General features: G+C 46.0%; 1 protein-coding gene across 1 annotated transcript in view; it reads right to left on the bottom strand.

Moving 5' to 3' along the window:
* cntrob (centrobin, centrosomal BRCA2 interacting protein) overlaps positions 1–22558 on the bottom strand; it is a 30254-nt gene extending 7696 nt beyond the window's left edge. The window contains exons 1-11 of the mRNA XM_048620074.1: positions 22458–22558; positions 19196–19432; positions 17012–17158; positions 15752–15885; positions 12827–12952; positions 10438–10609; positions 4799–5558; positions 2607–2800; positions 2008–2098; positions 949–1134; positions 99–237 (exon numbers count right to left, since the gene is read on the bottom strand). Coding sequence (XP_048476031.1) covers positions 99–237; positions 949–1134; positions 2008–2098; positions 2607–2800; positions 4799–5558; positions 10438–10609; positions 12827–12952; positions 15752–15885; positions 17012–17158; positions 19196–19432; positions 22458–22553 — 2282 coding nt within the window. The 5' untranslated portion in view covers positions 22554–22558. The remainder of the gene's footprint in view (positions 1–98; positions 238–948; positions 1135–2007; positions 2099–2606; positions 2801–4798; positions 5559–10437; positions 10610–12826; positions 12953–15751; positions 15886–17011; positions 17159–19195; positions 19433–22457) is intronic.
* Between the last annotated feature and the right edge of the window lie 796 nt (positions 22559–23354).

Here is a 23354-nt window from a genome sequence, read left to right as displayed (position 1 = left end):
ACACACACACAGACAGATACACACACACAGACAGATACACACACACAGACACGCACACACACACAGACACGCACACACACACACACACTTGTACAAACCCATCGTGCTGAATGTCCCTCAGGTAGGTGAAGAGCTCCTCCATGGCTGGAGCAGGTCGGTTGGAGGTGACATGGTGCATGCTCAGCAATCGCGACAGCTCGCCAATCTGCTTGGGCGACAGCACTCCACTTGAAAATCCTACACAAAAAGGCAAATGTATAATTGAAAACAGGCTTCCGAAATGGTAACCATTAAACTATCACCGATTGTATTAAAACCCCATCCAGTTTGCTCATGTTCTGTCAGGAAGGATATCTGCCAGAATACCCAGTCTGGGATACATGTGACTCCAGCCCCACAGTGAAGAGGTTGACTCTTACTGCGCTCACAACATGTACAGCCGCTCACAACATGTCACAAAGGGTTCAGAGCACTGTCTAATAAAGAGAGAAAATCTCGGCGATGGTACCAGAATCAACAAGCCCCAACACTCTCATCACCTGGTCTCTTGCCCTTTGTAAACTTTCAGCCCATCCAAAACTTTGCTGCATACATCCGAACTTGTACCAAGTCTTGTTCACAGGTCACCCCTCACGCTCACTATTTCTCCCTCAGATAGGAAGGGTTTAGAGGGATATAGACCAAAAGATGGCAAATGGGACTAGATTAATATAGGATATCTAATCAGCATAGGTCAGTTTCTGTTCTGTACAACTCTATGATTCTATAAACATCAGCAGCCATTCCTTTAGCTTGTATGGGATCTTGCTGTGTACAATGTGGCTGCTCCCTTTCCTACATACACGCTGACTACACCTCAAACAAGTGCTTGGATGGATGCAAAGTTTTTTGGGATGACACAAGGTCTCGTATAAATGGTTCGGTCTTCTTCCATTTCAGATGTCACACCTGATTTGCGAGGACTTTGGGATCCAAGCACCCGCTGCAAAGGGACGGCCTCCGAGGGGTCCACTTTCACTTTCTGCACGGCTCGGCTGGAAGACTTGCTGTTCTGCCCAACTGGGAGCTGTCTCATCGGCTGCGGCCTGGCACTCTCCCAGAGAGCGGGACAATCACGCGAAACTGGAGATCCTCCTGAAAGCAGAAAGCACTGCGTGATTTAGAGCAGGAGGAACCCTCTGTATCGTGCTTATCATGTGAGATGAAACACATTAATTTCGGCAATACCCTCCAATAATGGCAGAGAAACTAGAGAAGCTGGGGCTGTTGCCAGTTAGAGGCCACAGGGAGATTGAATAGATGTGTTCCAAATTACAAGCTAATTTGGGAGAGTGAATAAGGGGAGATTTTGACCACTGGACATAGGTTTAAGGTTATTTGTCGGATAACTGGAATTAAATGGAGGGCTTTTTCTTTACAATAGAGAGAGTTGCTGTGCAGTAACTTCCAAAAAGGGGAAATTAGATAAGTATTTGAAAAGACACAAAGGGCCACAGGAAAATAGCAGTACAAAATGGATTGCTCATTCAAAGAGCCAGCATGGGCTTGCTTGGGCCAAATGACCCCATATGAATTAGGAGCGGAGTTCTGCCCTGCTCCAACATTCAATAAGATAATGGCTGATCCGATTACAGCAACAACTCCACATTCTCGCCGACCCCAGTAACCTCTGGTGCTGATCAAGTCTCCTTCTTCAGTGCTGGACCATGTTAAAACAACACCTGACTCTCTGTGGTGAAGCTTTATTGCACTACCTCTGTTTAAAGTCCACAGAGAACAGGACTGCGGCTCGGAATAATGGCCCGCTGCCCCTTCGCCCCAATCTGGCTCAGGCCAAACAGTATTCAGTTCCTGGTTTATACAAAGACAGAATGGATACTTATACGAAATGCCAGATGGCAATGGGCGCTTGTGGAATTCATTAACACCTTCAGAAGGGAAGAGGGGTACATTGAAGGGTGGAGGCTCCACAAACTAAATAAAACAGATACCCCTCTCCCTGCTTACCTTGCTGGGATGCCACATCGTTCTGAACTACATTGGGCTTCTCAGGTTCCGCACCAGTTTCCACAGGATCCCCAGGCGATCGGTCTAAAAGCTGAGAACACATGAGAGAGAGAGCGACAGAGAAAATAAGCCAAAAAAAGAAATGGTATGCTTCTAATTGGGCTGACAAAGCCCTTTTTTTTACACCTCTGAAACCACACATCTGAAAGCATCGATACCTAAAGGAAACGCACCAAGGCTAGTTACACCCAACCTCAAGCAATCACAGCAAGTCTGGGTGCCGATGGGTAACCTAGTTTGTTTAAGAGAAACTGTTTTACACTTCTCCTTTTCCAGGTTCTGAATCTTGACCAACAAACCGTCGAACGACCAGTGGGTGAATTCAACACAATCTTTCCATTTGTGTGTTCTAAGCACAGTTGGCCTTGGTGGGGGTTGAGGTGGGTGCTGCAGTACAACCTCACCAGCATGATATCAGGGCTGAAAGGGTTCAACTGTAAGGAATAAGCAAAATAGGACAAACGCGACCTAGTGTACAAAGCCAAAGCCACGTCTTTCTACTTGAGGGCCGGCAATGCTCCTGTAGACAACCCACCTACCATTTGGATGTAATATTGGAGCTCACTGCTTCGGGAGTTCTGCTCCTGGGAGGAGGATTGTCCCCCTGATGACTCAAAGCTGCTGTTCTTGGTGGTTCCACCCTCACTGGCCAGCTGATCGTGGGTTAGCCTGTTGTCATCTGCATCATCAGTGAACGGGTGCTCAGCCAGCTCGTCTGGATGGACCCCAGAGGCTGCAGAAAGAACATAAAGACAATGGAATGACAGATCTCCCATGCGTTCCCAGCACTAAACCTTTGAGTCCTGCAGGCTTTTACAAAAGGAGGAGGCCAGGAAGACCATTTTCCAGCAGCCAGTGTCTTGTCCACATCTCCCCCTTCACACCAGACAACAACCTAAAACTCTCTCCTTCGAGTGTTAAAAGACCATGTGGTGTTTGCAAAGAAGAGCAGGGAATTCTCCCACTGACCAGATTAACACTCCTCCTTCAATGAATCATTGAATGGTTACAGCTCACGAGAAGGTCATTTGGCCCATTGTATCTGTGCCAGCTCTCTGCAAGAGCAACACAGCTGGTGTCACTACTCTGGTTTCTCCCCCCAGCACTGCAAACATTTCCCTTTTCAGGTAATGATCCAATTATCTTTTGAAAGCCTCGACTGAACCTGTTTCTACCCAACTCTCAGGCAGTGCATTCCAGACCTGAACCACCCGCTGCATTAGAAACACTTTTCCTCAGTCTACTTCAGCTTCTTTTGCTAATCACTTTAAATTCAGCATCCTCTGGTTCACAACTCGAAAGAAAAACTGCACTTTGCAGCCAATAATATACTTTGTGGAGCGCAAGCACTACTCTAGCATAGGAATTAAAATTTAAAAGCAAATTAACTCCATTTTGGAGTAGGGAATGGCAACAGCACAGAACTAGCTGCCATGTGATTCCATAATGCTAGTATGACTGTCAGGCAGGCAAAAACAGAATTGTCTCCAGTTTTTCTCAGAACAGGGTAGCTCTGAACCCTTTACAGTCAATGAATTACTTTTTGAGGTGGAATCACTGTTGCATTGTAGAACATTGAGCAGTCAGCTTGCACACAGAAGCTACCACAAACTGAAATGATGGCAATCTCATCAGTTCTTAGTCACAGGCAGCCCTCATGACTGGGAACAGGTTCCGTTTCTGAGCCTGTTCACAAGTCGATTTGTATTCAACACACAGGACAATATAAAACAGCTGTTTGGAAGCACAGGAAATGTTCATATGTTGGCTCTTTAAAATCACACCCATGTTTGGGGTATAATTACACGTTCTTGAGAAGGACATCAGTAAATCAGGGACCCCCACACATCGGTTGTGGAGTAAACATTTTTTCTAGACATGGAAGAGAACTCCCCTGCTCTTCCTTCATTAGCCCCATGATTCAATCTTTTAAATCAATCTCCAGAGGCAAGCAGGTCTCAGTTTACCTCATCATTTGAAAGACGACACCTTTGACTAACTCAGTACTGCCTCACAGAATGTTGGCACAGACTACAGGCTCATTTCCCAGAGTAGGTTTTGAATCCATGACTTGGAGACTCTGAGGAGTGGGGGAGGACATTAGAAGGGGTGAAGAAACGGGAGAGCAGCAGGAGGGGAGCTATGGGGCTGGGGGAGCAGGGAGAGGAAGGAAAGGTAGGGCGAGAGAGGAGAGAGATGGGGAAAGGGGAGAAAGAGGGGGGCGGAAGAGGGAGAAAAGGGGGAGGGGTGGGGGTGAAGGGGTGTGACGGGGAAATGGGGGGAGTAAGGAGGGGGAAGGGAAGTGAGAGGGAGAGAGGGAGGGCAGCAGAGCAAGGGAGCGGGGGGGGAGGGGGGAAGAGAGGGAGGCGTACTCACAAGTGGAATGTGGGCAGTTAAGAGTCAACCATATTGCTGTGGGTCTGGAGTCACATGCAGGCCAGACCAGGTAAGGATGATAGTTTCCTTCCCTAAAGGACATGAGTGAACCAGATAGGTTTTTCCCCGACAATCGACAATGGATTCATGGTCGTCATTAGACCCTTAACTCCAGATTCTTTGTTGAATTCAAATTCCACCATCTGCCGTGGTAAGATCTGAACCCAGGTCCTCAGAACACGAGCTGAGTTTCTGGATTCATAGTCTAGTGAAGACCACTAGGCCATTGCCTCCCCAAAGAAAGACATGTGCAGAGGGGAGTGCGCTACCCATTTCATCCCAGGCTTTGCTTTACCTGTTACCATGGTCTCGTCCACCTGTGGTTCCAGAGGCTGGAAGCTGCCATGGCTGAGGAAGCTGTAATTTAACAGCTGGCTGAGGTCCTCCATTGATGGCTGGTAAGGCAGCAGGGGAAGCATGGCTGACTGGTTCTGGCTCTGCTCAGAGAACCACAAGTTCCCAGACAGTGGGGGCTGGTTGCTAGAGTGCGAAGGGCCCTGCTGCAGGTAACCTCCTCCACCTTTCATCGGGGGCTTCAGAGTTTCAGCAGCGGTTGAAGCCAGCGTATGGTGTCTGCCGAGGTTGTTGGGATGCAGGTCAGACTCCTGGTCTTTGGCTGCCATCGGTGCCTGCTGGTGAGAGGGAGCCAGTATCACAGGCTGCAAGGGAATGGCCTGAGGAATGGAACCATGGAAGCTTTGAGCGTCCGACGTGGAATTATCCATGAACACACAAGGCTCTCCGTTAGCATAGTGGGGTTGTCTGCCCTCAATCCCATCCCCCCGAACCTTGCAGTCCAGGGCCAGCTTGGCGAAATGGGATTCCTCCCTTTGGCTGACCCAAGCTGAATGTTGCAGCTTGACCAGATTCCCGTGCGCTTGGGTGCCAGATTGCTGAGTGTCTCTGCCCTCAGAGGAATGCTTCAGCTGGTCAGTGTCTGAGGTTGGGACAGGGTAAGGCACTGTCGAGGAAGAGGAGAGATCGGAGTCGTTGGCTGATGTTGTGCGGTTAAGCTCCCTATAAACAGGCACTTGGTCATGATGGAGGGCAGGTTGCTGCAGGAAGCATTAACAGATTTTGTTAGAACCGTCGCCTATCAAAGAATTACTTACAAATAAAAGCACATTTGTATTACCCTAACATAAAATGATACTGGAGGCACAGCAGAGCAGGAATTACTCCTCTACACTTCATTAATGGCGTTTTTGATGCAATGCATAAAATTACAATGATTCCAGGAATCTTGACTGTCAACCAGTTCAACCAAAGTAAGTATCCATTAATATAACAAACACAGTACAATCCAGTGATGACGCTTGCGATGCTTAACATCAAACTTACAGCATCGAAACAGGCCATTCAGTCCATCCAGTCAATGCTGGTGTTTATGCCCTCCTTTAACCTCTTCGTATCTTCAGAATTCTTTCTCCCTCATTTGTTTATCCAGCTTCCCCTTAAAAGTACCCAAATGATTCACCGCAAACACTTCCATTAGCAGTGGAGTCCCAGAGAACTGGGAGAGTATGGAAAAGAGCTTTCTCCCGAATTCTTGACTATCCTATTGATGCCCTTTGGTTCAGGTTCTCTCCACAACTGGAAACAACTTCTCCATGCCTAATCCATCAAAGCATTTCATCATTTTAAATAACGCCATCAGTATGAAGATTATGTTAAATCTGTATAAAACGCTGGTGCAGCCTTAACTGGAGTAACTGTGTCTAATTCTGGGTACTGCACTTTAGGAAGGATTACACTCCAGGAATTCTTCCTTGTGGCCACCTCTGCCAATCTGGCTTTCCTAATCTAAATGAAGATGAAAGTCATCAATGATTAATGTACTCCCTTTTCACATGGCCTCATTATCCCCTGATTTATTTTCTGTTCTACCACAATCACTACTGTTCAGGATCCCAAAGACTACACCTACCCATATGGATTCTATATCTTCTAATCAAAGGTCTTTTCTTGCTGTTGCCCCCATACCCACCACGCTTTCCTTCCTGCCTGTGCTTTCAAAAAGTCACATTCCCCTGAATATTTAGTTCCCAGTTTTGATCTCCTTGAAACCATGTCTCTGCAATGGCTATAAGGTCACACCTATCAGCCTCTATTTGTGGCATCAATTCACTTATTTTGTTCCAAGTCCAATGTCACAGCAAACATGCTTGGAGATCAAGCTGGAAGTCCCCACAACTCAATTATGCACAGCCAACTGGCCTGCAGCAAGTGCTTAAGAGGGCAAAAAGGAGGTTGGCATTTGTTGCAAGGGGAATCGAATAGAAAAGTAGCAAAGTGTTGCTACAGCTCTACAGGGAGCTGGTGAGACCACATCTGGAGTACAATGCAGAGTTCTGGTCTCCTTATTGAATAAAGGAGAAGGTTCACTTGACTGTGTGATGGAGGGGTTTACCTTATGACAAAAGATTGAGCAGGTTGGGTCTTTATTCGGTAGGGTTTAGAAGAATGAGAGGTGACCTTATTGAAGTAGGTAAGATTCTGAGCGGGCTTGACAGTGAAGGCACTGAGAGGATGTCAAGGGTGGCTCAGTAGTTAGCACCACTGCCTCACAGCACCAGGGACCCAGGTTTGATTCCAGTCTTGGGTGACTGTCTATGTAGAGTCTGTATGTTCTCCCCGTGTCTGCATGGGTTAACTCCAGCTGCTCCAGTTTCCTCCCACAGTCCAAAGATGCACAGGCTAGGTGGATTGTCCATGGTAAATGCAGCATTACAGGGATAGGGTAGTGGGGTGGGTCTAGGTGGGATGCTCTTCAGAAGGTCAGTGTGACTCGATGGGCCGAATGGCCTGGTTCCATACTGTAGGGATTCTATGATGATTCTTCTTACGGAAGATCATGTGGTCTCCCACATAAGATGAAGAGGAGAAGAAATATTTTCTCTCAGGAGGGTCAGGATTGTGGAAACCACCTCCCCAGGGATCAGGGGAAGTGGGCCAATGATTACATTCAAGGACAAGGTGGAAAGATCTCTGATCAATAACGGAATCGAGTGTTGTTTTCTTCCATCTCGGGACTGCTACATCTCTCCGGTGAGGCTCAGCTGGAAAAACACCATCCTATTTTCCACTTGGGGACCCTGCAGCCTTCAGGACTCAATAATGAGTTCAATCATTTTAAAACCTGAACACCTTTTACCCATCCCCATAATCCAGGTCTCGTCATGACATCAGAACAGCCAACCTATTCTCACCTACTTCTGGCGCCAATAACCAACTTTTCTTTCTCCCCGGAATACTATCATTCATCGCTTTGTCTGCCTAACTGTTGATCTCTCTCTCTGGGCTCCATCTCCACTCACTCCTTTTAGCCTAACCCACCCAACCTTCTGTCTTCAGCAATTATACCACCTTTTCCTAGCTACTATCAGTTCAGAAGAAGGATCTCTGGACTCTTAACATTAATTCTGCTTTCTCTCCATCGATGCTGCCAGATCTGCTGAGTTTCTTCCCCAATTTCTGCTTTTGTTTCAGTTTTCGAGCACCTGCAGTTCTTTGTTTTATTTTAGCTAGAGACAGAGTCAGATTCACTGGAGCTGATTGGAATTGGTCTTGCTCTGCTACAGGGAAAGGAGCTCGCTGTTTGGGGAATCACTCATAAGTTGTTAAGGTCCTTTCTATTCCTAAATTTTACTGAATTGGTGGTAAAGTTAATAAATTATATTAAAAAAACTACACGAATAAGTGAATAATATATTTAAATCATGAAGGGCATGAATAGTGTGAATAGTCAGAGTCTTTTCCCCAGGGTAGGGGAGTCCAACACTAGAGGGCATGGGGTTTAAGGTGAGTGGGGAAAGATTTAAAAGGGACCTAAGGAGCAACATTTTAACATTTTAAGAGTCACAGTTATACAGCATAGTAACAGACCCTTCGGCCCAACCAGTCCTTGCCGAGCATAATCCCAAACTAAATTAATCCCATCTGCCTGCTCCTGGCCCATATCCCTCCAAACCTTTCCTATTCACTTACTTATCCAAATGTATTTTAAACGTTGTAATTGTACCCACATCTGCCACTTCCTCTGGAAGTTTATTACACATGTGAACGACCCTCTGTGTAAAAATACTTGCCCCTCATGTCTTTTTTTAAATCTCTCTCTTCTTACCTTAAAAATGTGTCCCCTAGTCTTGAAATCCCCCATCTAAGGGAAAAGACATCTACTATTAACCCTATTTATACCCCGCATGATTTTATAAACTTCTATAAGGTCACCTGTCAAGCCCCTATGCTCTGGTGAAAAAAGTCACACCTTACCCAGCCTTTCTTTATAACTCAAACCTTCCAGATGGTGCCTGTATTGATTGAGCTACCAAAGGAAGTAGTGGTGACTAGTACGAATCCACATTTAAAAGGCATCTGGATGGGTACATGAATAGAAAGGGTTCAAAGGGATATGGGCCAAATGCTGGCAAATGAGACTAGATTAATTTAGGATGTCTAGTCGGCATGGCTGAGTTAGAACGAAGGATCTGTTTCCGTGCTGTACAGCTCTATGACTCTTTGACACTACCTAGTTACTTAGAACTCACTAAGGATGGTGGAACAGGTAATATATCAAAGCTGTGGCATGTAAGAGCTCTGTGGGTGAGTCCAGAACCAGGGGGTGACATATTAACATAGACAGTTGGCTGGAGAAAACAGAAAGTATGCATAATGGGTTTTTGTCTGATTGGCAGGGTGTGACAAATGGAATCCCACAGGACTATGTGCCAGAGCCACAACATTTTGCAATTCAAATCGATGACTTAGATAAGGGAAAACAAAGGCATGGTTGCTACAGTGCAGATGACACAAGGAAATGTAGGAAGGTATTTTGTAGAGAAGACACAAGGAGTCTTCAGACAGATATAGATAGGTTGAGTGAGTGGAATAAAATCTGAATAAAATAGGATAAAAAGAACGACTGCAGAATTCCAAGCAGCAGATGAATTTAGGTGTTCTGGTGCACGAGTTATGAAAAGTTAGCGTGCAAGGTACAGCAGGTGATTAAGAAGGCTAATCGAGTGCTGTCCTTTAATATCAGAGTAAAGTAAGGAGATTATGCCTCATTTATACAGGAAATTAGTGAGACCACATCTCGAAGGATGTGTGCAGTTTTCATTTCTTTATTTAAGGAAAGATAAAATCACATTGAAAGTGATTCTGAGGATGTCTACTAAATTGATACCTGGAATAAGCAGGTTGTTTTATGAAGAAAGATTGGATAGGCTAGGATTGCTTGCACTGGAATTTAGAAGGTGGATGGGGGACTTGATTGAAATGTGCAAGACCCTGAATGGTCTTGACAAGGTGGATGTGGAAAGGATATTTTCTGTTGTGGGTGAGCCCAGAAGAAGAGGACACAGACTAAAATTAGGGATCACCTTTTTAAGACAGAGATGAGTAGAAACCCTTGAGACTTAGCTTCAGAAGGCAGGATCATTAGATATTTTTAAGGCAGAGGAAGAGAGATTCTTCATAGAATCATAGAAGCCCTACAGTGTGGAAGCAGGCCATTCAGCACATCGAGTCCACACCCTCTGAAGAGCATCCCACCCTGTCCTTGTAATCCTGCATTTCCCATTGCTAACCCACCCAGCCTGCATATCTCTGGGCACCAGAGGCAATTTCCCATGGCCAATCCACCCTAATCTGCACATCTTTGGAGTGTGGGAGGAAACCCAAGCAGACACGCGGAGAACGTGCAAACTGCACACAGACATTTGCCCAAGGGTGAAATCGAACCCAGGTCCCTGGTGCCATGAGGTAGCAGTGGCACCACGTCACCCCTTGTTAGGCAAGGGAATCCAAGGTCAATGGGGAATGTGAAAAATAAACAGATTGGCAGACTCAAGCAGCCAAATGACCTATCTCTGCTCCTAATTCTTGTGTTCTAACCTACTGGGTGCATGTGAGAGGCATCTTTCGGCTACGTACCGACAGTCTCTGGTGGCCTGGGGGTGAGCCTTCGGACATCAGCACCTTCAGTGCTTCGTTCCAGTGGGTCTGCATCATGCTCTGCAGCTTGATCACCATCTCACCTCGCTGCACCTCCAGCTTCCTCTTTGCAGCGAGGAGTCTGCCCGTCTCCTCCTGCGCTTTCGCCAGCCTACAACCCATCGTGCAAGAGAGGAAGACTCGCAATTAGATAGTGCCTTTCAATGCGGTGCATCCCAAAGTAACTTACAGCCAATGGGGTACTTCATAAAAAGTGCACTTGCTGTTATGATGCACAAAATGCGACAGATCAGCTCAGTCCAGCAAGATCCCACAAACAAAACAGGATTGCCATCAAAATTTACAATTGAGCGTGTTTGAGAGATCATCATCAGCTGTAGGACACTCGGGAAATCTTCAATGCTTTCCTTTGCATTGGCGGTTGTGGAATCTTGTATGCCAAATTGAAAAGTCTCTGTCTATCGTCCTATTTCAAAGACAGCACCTCGGTACTGCCCTGGGAATCTTGGCCTGCTCCAATATCTGGATAGGGTGCTGTGTAGGCAAACAAAATACAAACGTAGGATTCCAGAGAACTAACATAGAAATCGCTGGAAAAGCTCAGCAGGTCTGGCAGCATCTGTGGAAAGAAATCAGAGTTAACATTTCGGATTGAGTGATCCTTCCTCAGGGCAGGAATGGTCCCCTGGCCCGAAACGTTAACTCTGATTTCTTTCCGCAGATGCTGCCAGACTTGCTGAGCTTTTCCAGCAATTTCTATTTCTGTTTCTGATTTACAACATCCGCAGTTCTTTCTGTTTTATTCCAGGGAGTTAACTACTTTCAGTGAAACCAGAACATACATTTTCTGGGTCGATTCCTTTAAAGTTTTCATGTTTTTTGAGTTAAAAAAGCAACTGCAATGTTTTGCTTAGTCTGAGATTCTGGCAAAAGATGGTTTGAGAGTGGTTACAGAGTCAGAGTCACTGGGTCTTGAACCCATGATGTTACCTCAGGCCTTAATGGTCAGTGCACAGAGTATAGCAGCTGCGGGGTCATGTTGTGGCTGTGCAGGACATTGGTTAGGCCACTTTTGGAATATTGTGTTCAAATCTGGTTTCTCTGATATAGGAAAGATGTTGTGAAACTTGAAAGGGTTCAGAAAAGATTCACAAGAATGCTGCCAGGGTTGGAGGGTTTGAGCTTTGGGAGAGGTTGAATAGGTTGGGGCTATTTTCCCTGGAGCATCAGAGGCAGAAGGGTAGGTTCTTTTTCCCAGGCTAGGGCAGTCCAAAACTAGAGCACATAGGTTTAAAGTGAGAGGGAAAAGATTTAAAAGGGACCTAAGGAGCAACTTTTCACACAGAGGGTGTGCACATTTGGAATGAACTGCCAGAGGAAGTGGTGGAGGCTAATACAATTATAACATTTAAAAGGCATCTGGGGGAGGGGTACATGAATAGGAAGGGTTTAGAGGGATATGGGCCAAACGTTGGCAAATGGGACTAGATTAATTCGGGATATCTGGTCAGCATGGACAAGTTGGACAGAAAGATCTGTATCTGTGCTGGGCAACTCTACGACTATGACTCTATGACAGAAACACTGCCTTGATCTGCTGAGCCCAATGACGGTTGTTTGTAATGTGGATGCTGTGACTGGGGGAGACAAATACAGAAAACACCCAGCAGTTCAGACAGCATCCATTGAAAAAGAGTTACTGTTTCAGAGCTGACCATCCGTTCTGAAAGAAGGACCAGGAGCTGAAACACAAACTTGTTTTCTCTCTGCCCGGATGCCATCTGACCTGATGAGCATTGTGGAAACCTGGTATGCATGGACGAGTTGGACAGAAGGGTGTGCTTCCGTGCTGTACATCCCTATGACACTATGACTGAGATCCAGTTACTTTGGCCGACTACCCACTTTAATTAAACAGAGTCGCTGGACCTTAATAGACTTTGCGTGATGCTCAATCATCGTTAAATTGTTCGCTCTCAATTTTTGTTGCTGTGGACTATTACCAAACAATGCTGCTCTATTCTGGGTAACCAATACCGGGAGCTTAAGACAGTGCGTTCACAAATTAATATTTGGATATGGGCATCGCTGGCAAGGCCAGCACTTTTCATCCATTTCTAATTGCCCTTGAACTAAGGGCCTTATTTAGTCATTTCAGAGTCAATCACTTTGCTGTAGATTTGGAGTCACACGCAAGCAGACCAGGCAAGGATGGCAGATTTCATGTTAGTAATGCGTAAGCTACAGGGCAATCGGAAACGTACCATGCTGTGTGAAGAGGTCAAGCAAGCACCACAAAGCAAAGTAAAGAGGGCATCAGTGGCAAGCAGAAGAAAACTAGAAGCTTTTTTTTATTAAAAACCCCTACCTGATCTCGTACCCCTCAACCACACCACGGTGCTTCTCTTCCCGCTCCTGCAGCTCCGATTTGAACTCAGCTAGCTGCTTACCCATCTCAACCTCATGCTGTGCAGCCATTTCCATGATCTGTTTCCTAAAGAACGGAACAAGAAAAATCAGACATCAACTCACGGTTAGGACACCACAATCTGCAACGAATGCAAGGGTTTTAGCCACAAAGTTTAAGTTAGCATTCTTGGGGCTTTGATGGTGCAGTGGTAACGTCTGCACCTCTGATGAAGGAGGCCTGGGTTCAATCCCACCTGCACATGAGGTGTGTCATATCACACCTGAACAGAAAATATCTCGGACTATTCAGAACAGTAGCTCCAGGATTATAGAGTCTGGTGTTTTAGGGCTCTTGTGGTGAGATGTAGTGTCCCCACCTCTGATCCAAGAGCTCTGGGTTCAAGTCCCACTTGCTCCAAAGGAGCACAATAAAACACCTCTGAACAGGTTGATTAGAAAAAACCGATAAATAGAAGAAAGACACATGCACCCATTTGCTTCCAGCCCTCACCAAAAGGGCTATGATAGTGTAGTGGTAATATCCGTACCTCTAGCACAGGAGGCCAGGGTTCAAGTCCCACCTGCTGCAGAAGTGTGTAATAGCATTTCTGACCAGACTGATTAGAAAATATCTAAGTTAGCATTCTTTGTCCAGATTCCTTAATGGCTCATTGTCCTTTGAGTAGAAAGCTTTCCACAGTTTGTGCAAAGTTAAAGGATCAGAGCTGTGTCTTGGTCAGAAAGAACCTTTGTTTATGTTGCATCATTTACAACATCCAGACATCCCATCACAAACAATGCAGTACTGCTTTTGAGATGTAGTCGCTCTTTTGATGCAGGAAAGGCAGCAGCCAATCTGCACACAGCAAGATCCCCCATGAGATTGTCAGGGAGGACTCCTTCTGCTCAGCTTCAAATAACAGTCATAGGATCTTTTACAGCCATCTCAGGGGTCAGAAAAGGGCTGTGGTTCAATGTCCCACCCATTGGTCAACACCTCTGACAATGCAGTGTGCCTGTGATACAGCTCTGAGAGCTTACAGCCAAGACTTTGCAATCAAGTCTCTGAACCAGTCAGCTCAAGGGATAGGGTCTGCTACCAATTCTGAGCCAAGGCAGATATCGAGATCACATAGATTAAAAGGATAGTATGCAATCCATTGCCGAATACACTTCTTCCCTCTTTAATGGGAACACTACTTTTTAAAGCGTGGCAAAGAAAGTTGGTAGGTTGGCAATCTGAATGCTAGATAGAGCATTATTTATATAGGGGAACCTCTATTTAAAAAGAGATGAGGAAAGCCATTTGGCACCCTTCACTCATTCAGAAAGAAGATCCAGATTGACACAAGCCAACTATCGTTTAGAACTACACCACAATTCTTGTCTCCACAAATTCACAGAATTGATATGGAGCAGAAGGATGCCATTCAGCCCATCATGTTTGTACCACTCAATCAGCTTTTTAACATGGTGCCGAACCCCTATCTTTTCCCTATAGTCCTGGGACACATTGTTTTTATTTCAATAATTACCTGACGCTCTCTTGAAATCTTCAACTGAATCAGCCTCTACACTTCCAAGCAGTGCATTCCAAATCCGAATCTAAACCATTCACTGTGTGGAAATGTTTTTTTTCCCTCACCTTACATTTGCTTCTTTTGCAAAACACTTCAAAACCGTGCCCTGTGGTTCTCTATCTGTTTTATAGAGAATAGAGAGTTTCTCCGTTTCCCTCATGATTTTGAAAATCAAATCTCCCCTTCCCTTTCTCCTCTCCAGTTTTTCTAATCTAGCCTCACAACTGAAGTTTCTCATCACTAGAACCATTCTTGTAAATGCTGCTGCACTGCACCAATAGGTCTACATCTTTCCAAAGCATGGTACCCAGATCTCTACACAATACCTCAGCTCAGGTCTAACCAGTATGTCAAGGTCAGTATCATCTCCCTGCCTTTGTACTCTTTTAACTGAAGTCTAGGATACTGTCTGCATTTTTATTAACTGTCTCTCCTTGTCCCGCAACCTTTACTGACACACTTGTACACCCAGATCTCTCTGCTCCTGTATACCCTCTAGAACAGCACCTTTTATTATAAGCTGTCTGTCCATGCTCTGTATCCCAAAGTGTATCTCCCCCTATGTCTCTGCACTGAACTTCAAACACCTATCTGCCCACTCTACCAACTTGATGATGCCATTTTGACACTCCATTGTGTCCCCATCACAGTTTACAATTTTTCAAATGTTTGCTTCAATGCAATCTTTGAAAATTAGCCCTCTCAGATAAGTTCCAGTTCATTTGGACTGGAGGCTAGGTGCCGCCGTGGTCTGGGTTGGAAGGGTTTTTGTTCTGAACGGTTTATCTCCGTATTTTCTAATTTATTCCTACAACCCGAAATGCTGGGCTTTTCATTTCTTTATTTTCTTTTTCGTTTCCTAAGAACTTGTGCTGAAGAATCTGTACCTCTGTATCTAAGATGGCGCCGTAAGAGGCAACTTATAAACTTTTCACTGCACTCATCTGAGTACACGCGTCAATAAAAATAATTCAATTCAATTCATTTATTTATATCTCTCCAGCTCCCTCCCTTTCCAAATGCTCACCCTCGTGCACGGGCCCTTCTGTTATAGGTTCCGAGTTTGGATAAGTGTCTTGGACAACAGAGTAGATAAAGGGGTTAACAGTTGATGTATTTGCTTGTCCAAAAGGCATTTGATAAGCAGCCGCATAAGAGAACTGCTACTTTCATCTTCCCCGTATTGGAGCGTGCGTTCGTCAAGATTGGGAAAATCAAAAGGGAGGATGTGGGTGACACCGTAGAGTGCCAGGAGGCAGCTCCCTGAACGCAGCGGGCACGAGCTGGTTGTTGGGTCTGTTTACCTGAGCTGCTCTCGTACAGAGGCTGTCTGTCGGGTGCTGTCTTCATGCACGGCTGCCAGGCGCTCTGTCACCTGCTGCTCCAGGGCCATCTTAAACTCTGTCTCGCTCTTGACCCGCTGTGATTCAAAGCGTGCCTGCAGCAGAGATACATTCAGCTTAAACAGTCAACTTGGCTTCACTAAGTGTCCTTTCCCCCTCATTTCCTGAAAATGAAGTATATTTTGGTGAGTGCTGGTCACCCTCCAGTCGACTGAAGCCGTGAGTTGTCAACAAGCTGTTTGAACACAGGGTGCTTACTTCCCGAAGCTGAGCCTGCACTTTTTGAGTTCGCCAGTCAAGGTCAGGACCAGAAATCCTGTCCAATCCCTCCTGGCTAACTCAGATAGTACTAAACTTAGAACATTTTCTCATCCAGCCTCAGACCATGTAGTACAGTTGTCTGCTTGGAATACAAAGATCAGGAAACAGAAGGACAATCAAATGTAGTTTTAAAAGAAACGTCGACCCCTCTCTATGTTCTTCCACTTGCAAGGACAGAGCAGGAGAATGGAAAGGCACAGACATAAAGGGCCAAATTCCCTCCTTCTGTGTTGTTCATGGCTTTAAATTTGATCCCTTCATCTGTTTTCTCTCTCCTGTTTGCACTCATGGGTCAAATGCAAGAACCCTGGATGGGCTTTCCCTGCTTCAGAGACACTGAGTCCTACCAAGCAACAGCGACTGGCTCAGCAAGAGCAAATTCACCAGACTAGCTCCTGAGTGGGAGGACTGTCCTGTGACAACAGGTTGAGGAGACTGGGCCTGTACTCCTTAGAGCTGATCTCCTTGAAACAGGCAAGACTCTGATGCAGGTTGACAGCTCACACACCCAGGGGCTGTTAGCCTCTGGCTGGAAATCTACATCACAGCCTTGGGATAACAGACATAGATAAACATTTACAACAGAGATAAGGAGAACATCTATGCTTAATGAATTCTGAATCTATGCAATTTTCTACCTCAGGTGGGATTGGATGCTCTTATCACTGTGTATATCAAAGGCTGAGACAGATTTCTGGTCTCTCAGGGAATTGAGGAATATCAGGAATGGCGGGAAAGTGGAGTTGAAGCTCAAGCTCAGCCATGATCCTACTGAATGGCAGAGAATGCTCGAGGGGCCGAATGATTTCCTCCTTCTCTTAACTCGTCTGTTCCTGGTTCGACCACATGCAGGACGGTGATCTGGTCAATCAAGACATCAGGAAGTTTTGTACGCTTTACCTTGACCAGGCTGAGCTCCATCTGCAGATTTTCCTTGTCACGTTTTGCTGTGTCCAGTTCAATTTCCACCCTCTGCAGCTCTGTTTGGACAGATCCAAGGACTTGCTGTGCATCTTGCGCTCGCTGAGTCTCACGTTGAGCGGTTGCCTGTGCAACAAACGCAGAAGCAATGTTTCAAACCACAGTAGGACTTATACACTTAAAGGTAAGGTCCAGGGGAGTGCTGCCAAACCTAAGGGTGCAGATTCATAGTTCTTGGAAAGCAGTGTTGCAGGTGGACAGGATAGTGAAGGTGGTGTTTGGTACGCTTGCCTTTATTGGTCAGCATATCAATTAGAGGAGTTGGGAGGTCATGTAGCAGCTGTACAGGACATTGGTTAGGCCACTTTGGAATACTGTGTTCAATTCTGGTCTCCCTGCTATAGGAAAGATGTTGTGAAATTTGAAAAGGTGCAAAAAGGATTTACAAGGATTTTGCCAGGGTTGGAGGGTTTGAGCTGTAGGCAGAGGCTGAATAGGCTGGGACTATTTTCCCTGGAGTGTCAGAGGCTGAGGGGTGACCTTATGGAAGTTTACAAAACCATGAGGGGCATGGATGGGGTGAACAGCCAAGGCTTTTTTTTCCCAGGGTAGGGGAATCTAAAACAATAGGGCATAGATTTAAGGTGACAGGTAAATGATATAAAAGGAATGCAAGGGGAAAGATTTTCATGTAGAGGGTGAATGGAATGAGCTGCCAGAGGAAGTGTTGGAGACTGGTACAATTACAACATATAAAAGACATCTGGATGGGTACATGAATAGGAAGGATTCAAGAGGGATACGGACCAAATGCTGGTGAATAGGACAAGATTACTTTAGGATATCTGGTCGGCATGGACAACTTGGACTGAAGGGTCTGTTTCCATGCTGTACAGCTCTATGATTCTATGACGTGGCAGTAAGACAGTGGAGGAGTTTGTGGGTGGCGTTGGGAGTGATAGAGATGAAGTAAAAGGCGGTAGAGGCAGACAGAGATTTGAGGGGGGAAGGGGGAGGAAGCAATGAGAAGAACTTTGTTTTATGTTCTGACAGCAGCTGTGATCTGGAATGATCTACCTGAAAAAGACAGCTGAATCTGATTCAAAACAGGATTTGGATAAATACCTGAAGGAGGAGGGGAAAGAAACATTATCGAGAAAGAACAGGGTGAAAGTGGGATTAACTGACTCTTTCACAGAGCCAGCGCAGGGATGATGGCTGAATAGCCTCCATCTACAAGTTAAAAACTCACTCTTTTTAAACACGTATTTGATACATATTCCATAAAGGCTGAGCAGATTGGGCCAGTTTTCACTGGAGTTTAAAAGAATGAACAGCGATCTTATTGAAGCCTATAAGATTCTGAGGCGTTTCCTCTCCTGGAGGATACTAGAACCAAGGGGCACTGTTTCCAGATAAGGACTCTCCCAGTTAAGGCAAAGATGACAAGGAATTTCTTTTGTTAAGTTTGTTAGGTTTTGGAATTGGCTTCCCCTCAGAGCAGTTGAGATTGGGTCATGGAATATATTCAAGACTGAGTCAGACAGATGTTTGACTGGCAAAGGAGTTCAGAGCTATGGAGGGCACTGGCAAGAAAATGTAGTTCAGGCCACAATCAGAGAGCCATGATCTTACTGAATGGCACAGCAGGCTTCAGAGGCTGAATGGCCTTCTCCTTTTCCTGTTCCTTGTCAATTAATTAAGTGTACATTATAGAATCCCTACAGAGCAGATAGAGGCTTTTCGGCCCATTGATTCTGCACGACCCTCTGAAAAGCATCCCACCCAGATCCACCCTATCCCTGTAACCCTGCATTTCCCATAGCTAATCCACCTAGCCCGCATATCCTTGGACAGTATGGGGCAATTTTGAATGGCCAATCCAGCTAACCTGCACATCTTTGGACTGTGGGAGGCAACCAGAGCACCCGGAGAAAACCTACGCAGACACAGGGGAAACATGCAAACTCCACACAGTCACCCGAGGGTGGAATCGAACCTAAGTCCCTGACACTGTGAGGCAGTAGTGCAAACCACCAAGCTACCCTGGTGATCTCCTTATCTCAGTCCTAAATGGTCATTTCCCTTATCCCTAAGGCTGTGCTGTGGAATCAGATACAGAATCAGAAACCTTGGTCTTTCTTCTCTCTCTCCCTACTTCACCTTCTCTTTCTCCAGCTGCTTCTGAAGCTCTTCTTCCTGCTGCGTGATCCTCTGCTCCAGTTGCTTCTCACGTTGGCTGCTTGCCTGTCGTTCCTCTGCTAGCTTGGCACGCAACGCCTCGGCCTGTTTGCGCTCGTGCTGCCTGCCGGTCTCTGCTGTTTCGCAGTCACCCTGCAGCCTCAGGCAGCGTTGCTGCTCCACTTCCAGAGCCTTCTGCAACTTCTGGTTCTGCTCTTCCTATTGGGGCGGGGGGGTGGATGAGGAGAAAAGGACAGAGTGGGGCAGGAGTGCCAAAGTCAGTGGGGAAGACCAGAAAAAACAAATCATCATTACATTTCTGTTCATTTTTCACTGTCAGTAAGTCGTCGTCACTTCAGCTAAAGACCCAACGTACCAAAGACACAGAAACATAAAACAAAAATTCTTAGAGTGCTTTATGGCATGGATGTTAATCTGTGAGGGTGGGTGGTCACAATCTCAGGATAACGGCCTCAATCATTTAGGACTAAGACGAGGAGGAATTTTCTCAGTCAGAGGATCATGAATCTTAGCAATTCTCTACCCCACAGAGCTGAGGTCGCTCAATCACTCGTTCAGAATATTCAGGATAGAGTTCAATAGATTTCTGGGTACTAAGATGGCTAAGGATTATGGGAATAGGGCACTGAGCTGGAAGGTCAGCTGTCATCTTGTTGAATGGAACTGTAAGTTTGAACAACTGAGGTGCTCCCTCCTGCCACTATGTCTTATCTTCCCTTATGTCCGTTCTTACTGTCTCTTGCCCTTTACACTGCTCTTTTGTTTAAAACATTATTAGAACTCTTTACTGCAGAGGGCTGTGGATGCTCAATCATGAAGGATATTCAAGACTGGGAATGGATGGTTTTTTTTGGATACGGAGGGAATTTAGAGATAGTGGGATAAAGAGGGGCATCCTCCCGCCTTGGGTTTCAACAGTCGTATATTCGCTTCTTACACCACCATTCAAAGCAGACATGACTTGGATCAGTTCCAATCTCTTGATACAAGATAACTAATCTTGGTGGTATATTTGCTTCCTCAATGTCCCAGTACTAGGAAAGGGACTGTTGAGCAGGACTCCTACACCTGATATAACATTTGGCCGTCATGGCTTAGTGGGTAGTGTAGTCACTTCCAAGTGAGAAGATCACAAACTTACGATCGGCTCCAGAAACTTGCACATGTTGAAATTCTCCCCACCCCCAGCCTCATCCCATGACCAACCCTCCCTCTCATCCCTGCCTCCCTGAACTATCTGACTTCTCTCCTACCTATCTCCCTCTCATCCCTGCCTCCTTGACCTGTCCGTCTTCCCCCCCACCTATCCACCCCTCCCACCTCACTGACCAGTCCCCACCACTGCCTACCTGCACACACCTATCGCCATCCCACCTACCTTCCTTGGTAAAGTAGGGCAAAGTCAGCATAGTTTCATCAAGGGGAGGTCATGCCTGACAAATCTGCTAGAATTCTTTGAGGAAGTAACGAGCAGGGTAGACCAAGGAGAGCCAATGGATGTCATCCTCCTGGACTTCAAGAAGGCCTTTGACAAGGTGCCACACAGGAGGCTGCTGAGTAAGATAAGGGCCCATGGTGTTACAGGCAGAGTGCTAGCATGGATAAAAGATTGGCTGTCTGGCAGAAAACAGGGAGAGGGGATAAAAGGGTATTTCTCAGGATGGGCAGCCAGTGACAAGTGGTGTGCTGCAAGGGTCAGTGTTGGGACCACAACTTTTCACTTTATACATTAATGACAGAGATGACTTGTGGGCATTCTGGCTATGTTTGCAGACAATACAAAGATAGGTGGAGGGACAGGTAGTATGGAGGAGGTGGAGAGGCTGCAGAAGGATTTGGACAGGTTAGTACAGTGGGCAAAGAAGTGGCAGATGGAGTACAATGTGGGAAAGTGTGAGGTCATGCACTTTGGTAAGAAGAATAAAAGCATGGACTATTTTCTAAATGGGGAGAAAATTCAGAAGTCTGAAGAGACTTGGGAGTTCTAGTCCAGAATTCTCTCAAGGTAAGCTCGCAGGTGGAGTCAGTAGTCAGGAAGGCAAATGCAATGTTGGCATTTATTTTGAGAGGACTTGAATATAAAAGCAAGATGTACTACTGAGGCTTTATAAGGCTCTGGTCAGGCCACATTTGGAGTATTGTGTGCAATTTTGGGCCTCATATCTCAGGAAGGATGTACTGGCCCTGAAGCGGGTTCAGAGGAAGTTCACGAGAATGGTCCCAGGAACGGAAAGCTTAACATATGAGGAATGTTTGAGGACGCTGGGACTATACTCATTGGAGTTTAGAAGGATGGGGGGGGATCTAATTGAAACTTACAGAATGCTGAACAGCCTGGACAGAGAGGATGTTGGGAAGATGCTTCCATTGGTAGGAGAGACTAGGACCCGAGGGCACAGCCTTAGAGTAAAGGGAACGGAGATAAGGAGAAACTTCTTCAGCCAGAGAGCGGTGAATCTATGGAATTCACTGCCACAGAAGGCTGTGAAGGCCAGGTCATTGAGTACATTTAAGACAGAGATAGATAGGTTCTTGATTATCAAGGGGATCAAGGGTTATGGGGAGAATGGGGTTGAGAAACTTATCAGCCATGATTGAATGGCGGAGCAGACTTGATGGGCCGAGTGGCCTAATTTCTGCTCCTATGTCTTATGGTCTTCCCCAGCCCATCTCATCTCCACCTCCTTGACCTGTCTGTCTTCCACCCCACCTATCCGCTCCTCCCACCTCACTGACCAATCCCCACCATCTGCACTCACCTATCACTATCCCACCTGCCTTCCCCAGCCCCATCCCTCCTCTCTCTATTTGTTTCAGAGCCCCCTTCCCCCTCCCCCATTTCTTAAGAAGAGTCCTGACCTGAAACATCAGCTTTCCTGCTCCCCTGATGCTGCCTGGCCTGCTGTGTCCCTCCAGCTCCACACTGTGTTATCTCTAACTCCAGCATCGGCAGTTCTCACTGTGTCTGAAAAACCTGAGACAGCTGTTTCTTGTGAGAGTTCAGGACCGTGGACAGCGACCAGTGCCATTCACGTTTTTAGCAGTCCCAAAGACCCGGCCTGGATTTCAGACCCTCCACAGTGTTACTCGTGTAAAAGCCAACTCCCTACTTTAAAAGGATTTGTTCTCAAAAACCCGGTTTTTATTTGAGTACACACAGTACGCAGTAATGGTGTTACTCTCTAAAGCCGGCATCAGCACAGGAATGCTTTTTTCCCCTTACCAACATGCCCCGCTCCACCTCCAGGAGATCCTTTTCTTGCTGCTCCTTCACCAGAGTTTGGTTTGCTTGAGATAAACGCTGTTCCAAGTTGAACATGACCTGGGAAGAAAGCAGAAATGCTGCGTCAATTTTAATATCATCTTCTGTGGGATGCAGCAACTATCTCTGTGGCCCTTCACCAAGGTTTTGGCTACAGATCATTGAGGAACAAACTCAGTTGATACCCTGAGCCAGCAGACTAGAGTAGTTAAGTCTTCAACACTGCTGGAAACAGGGACAAGTTTAATTTTCTTAAAGGGTGCACTTGACCCAAGTGTGGCTCAGTTAGTTCAGTTGGCTGGATGGCTGGTTTGCGATGCACAGTGATACCAACAGCATGGATGCAACTCCTCTACTGGCTGAGGTTACCATGAAGGATTCTCCTTCCCAACCTCTCCTGTCACCTGACCCTCAGGTTAAACCACCACCAGTTGTCTCTCTCTCACTCTAATGAGTCAGCACATAGAACATTACAGCACAGTACAGGCCCTTCAGCCCTCGATGTTGCGCCAACCTGTGAAACCAATCTGAAGCCCATCTAACCTAAACTATTCCATTATCATCCATATGTTTATCCAATGACCATTTAAATGCCCTTAAAGTTGGCGAGTCTACTACTGTTGCAGGCAGGGCATTCCATGCCCTTACTACTCTCTGAGTAAAGAACCTACCTCTGACATCTGTCCTATATCTATCACCCCTCAATTTAAAGCTATGTCCCCTCGTGCTAGCCATCACCATCCGAGGAAAAAGGCCCTCGCTGTCCACCCTATCTAATCCTCTGATCATCTTGTATGTCTCTATTAAGTCACCTCTTAACCTTCTTCTCTCTAACGAAAACAGCCTCAAGTCCCTCAG

Source organism: Rhincodon typus, chromosome 45, assembly GCF_021869965.1.
Source record: "Rhincodon typus isolate 14 chromosome 45, sRhiTyp1.1, whole genome shotgun sequence".
NCBI lineage: Eukaryota > Metazoa > Chordata > Chondrichthyes > Orectolobiformes > Rhincodontidae > Rhincodon > Rhincodon typus.
This window is presented reverse-complemented; position numbering and strand designations above follow the sequence as displayed.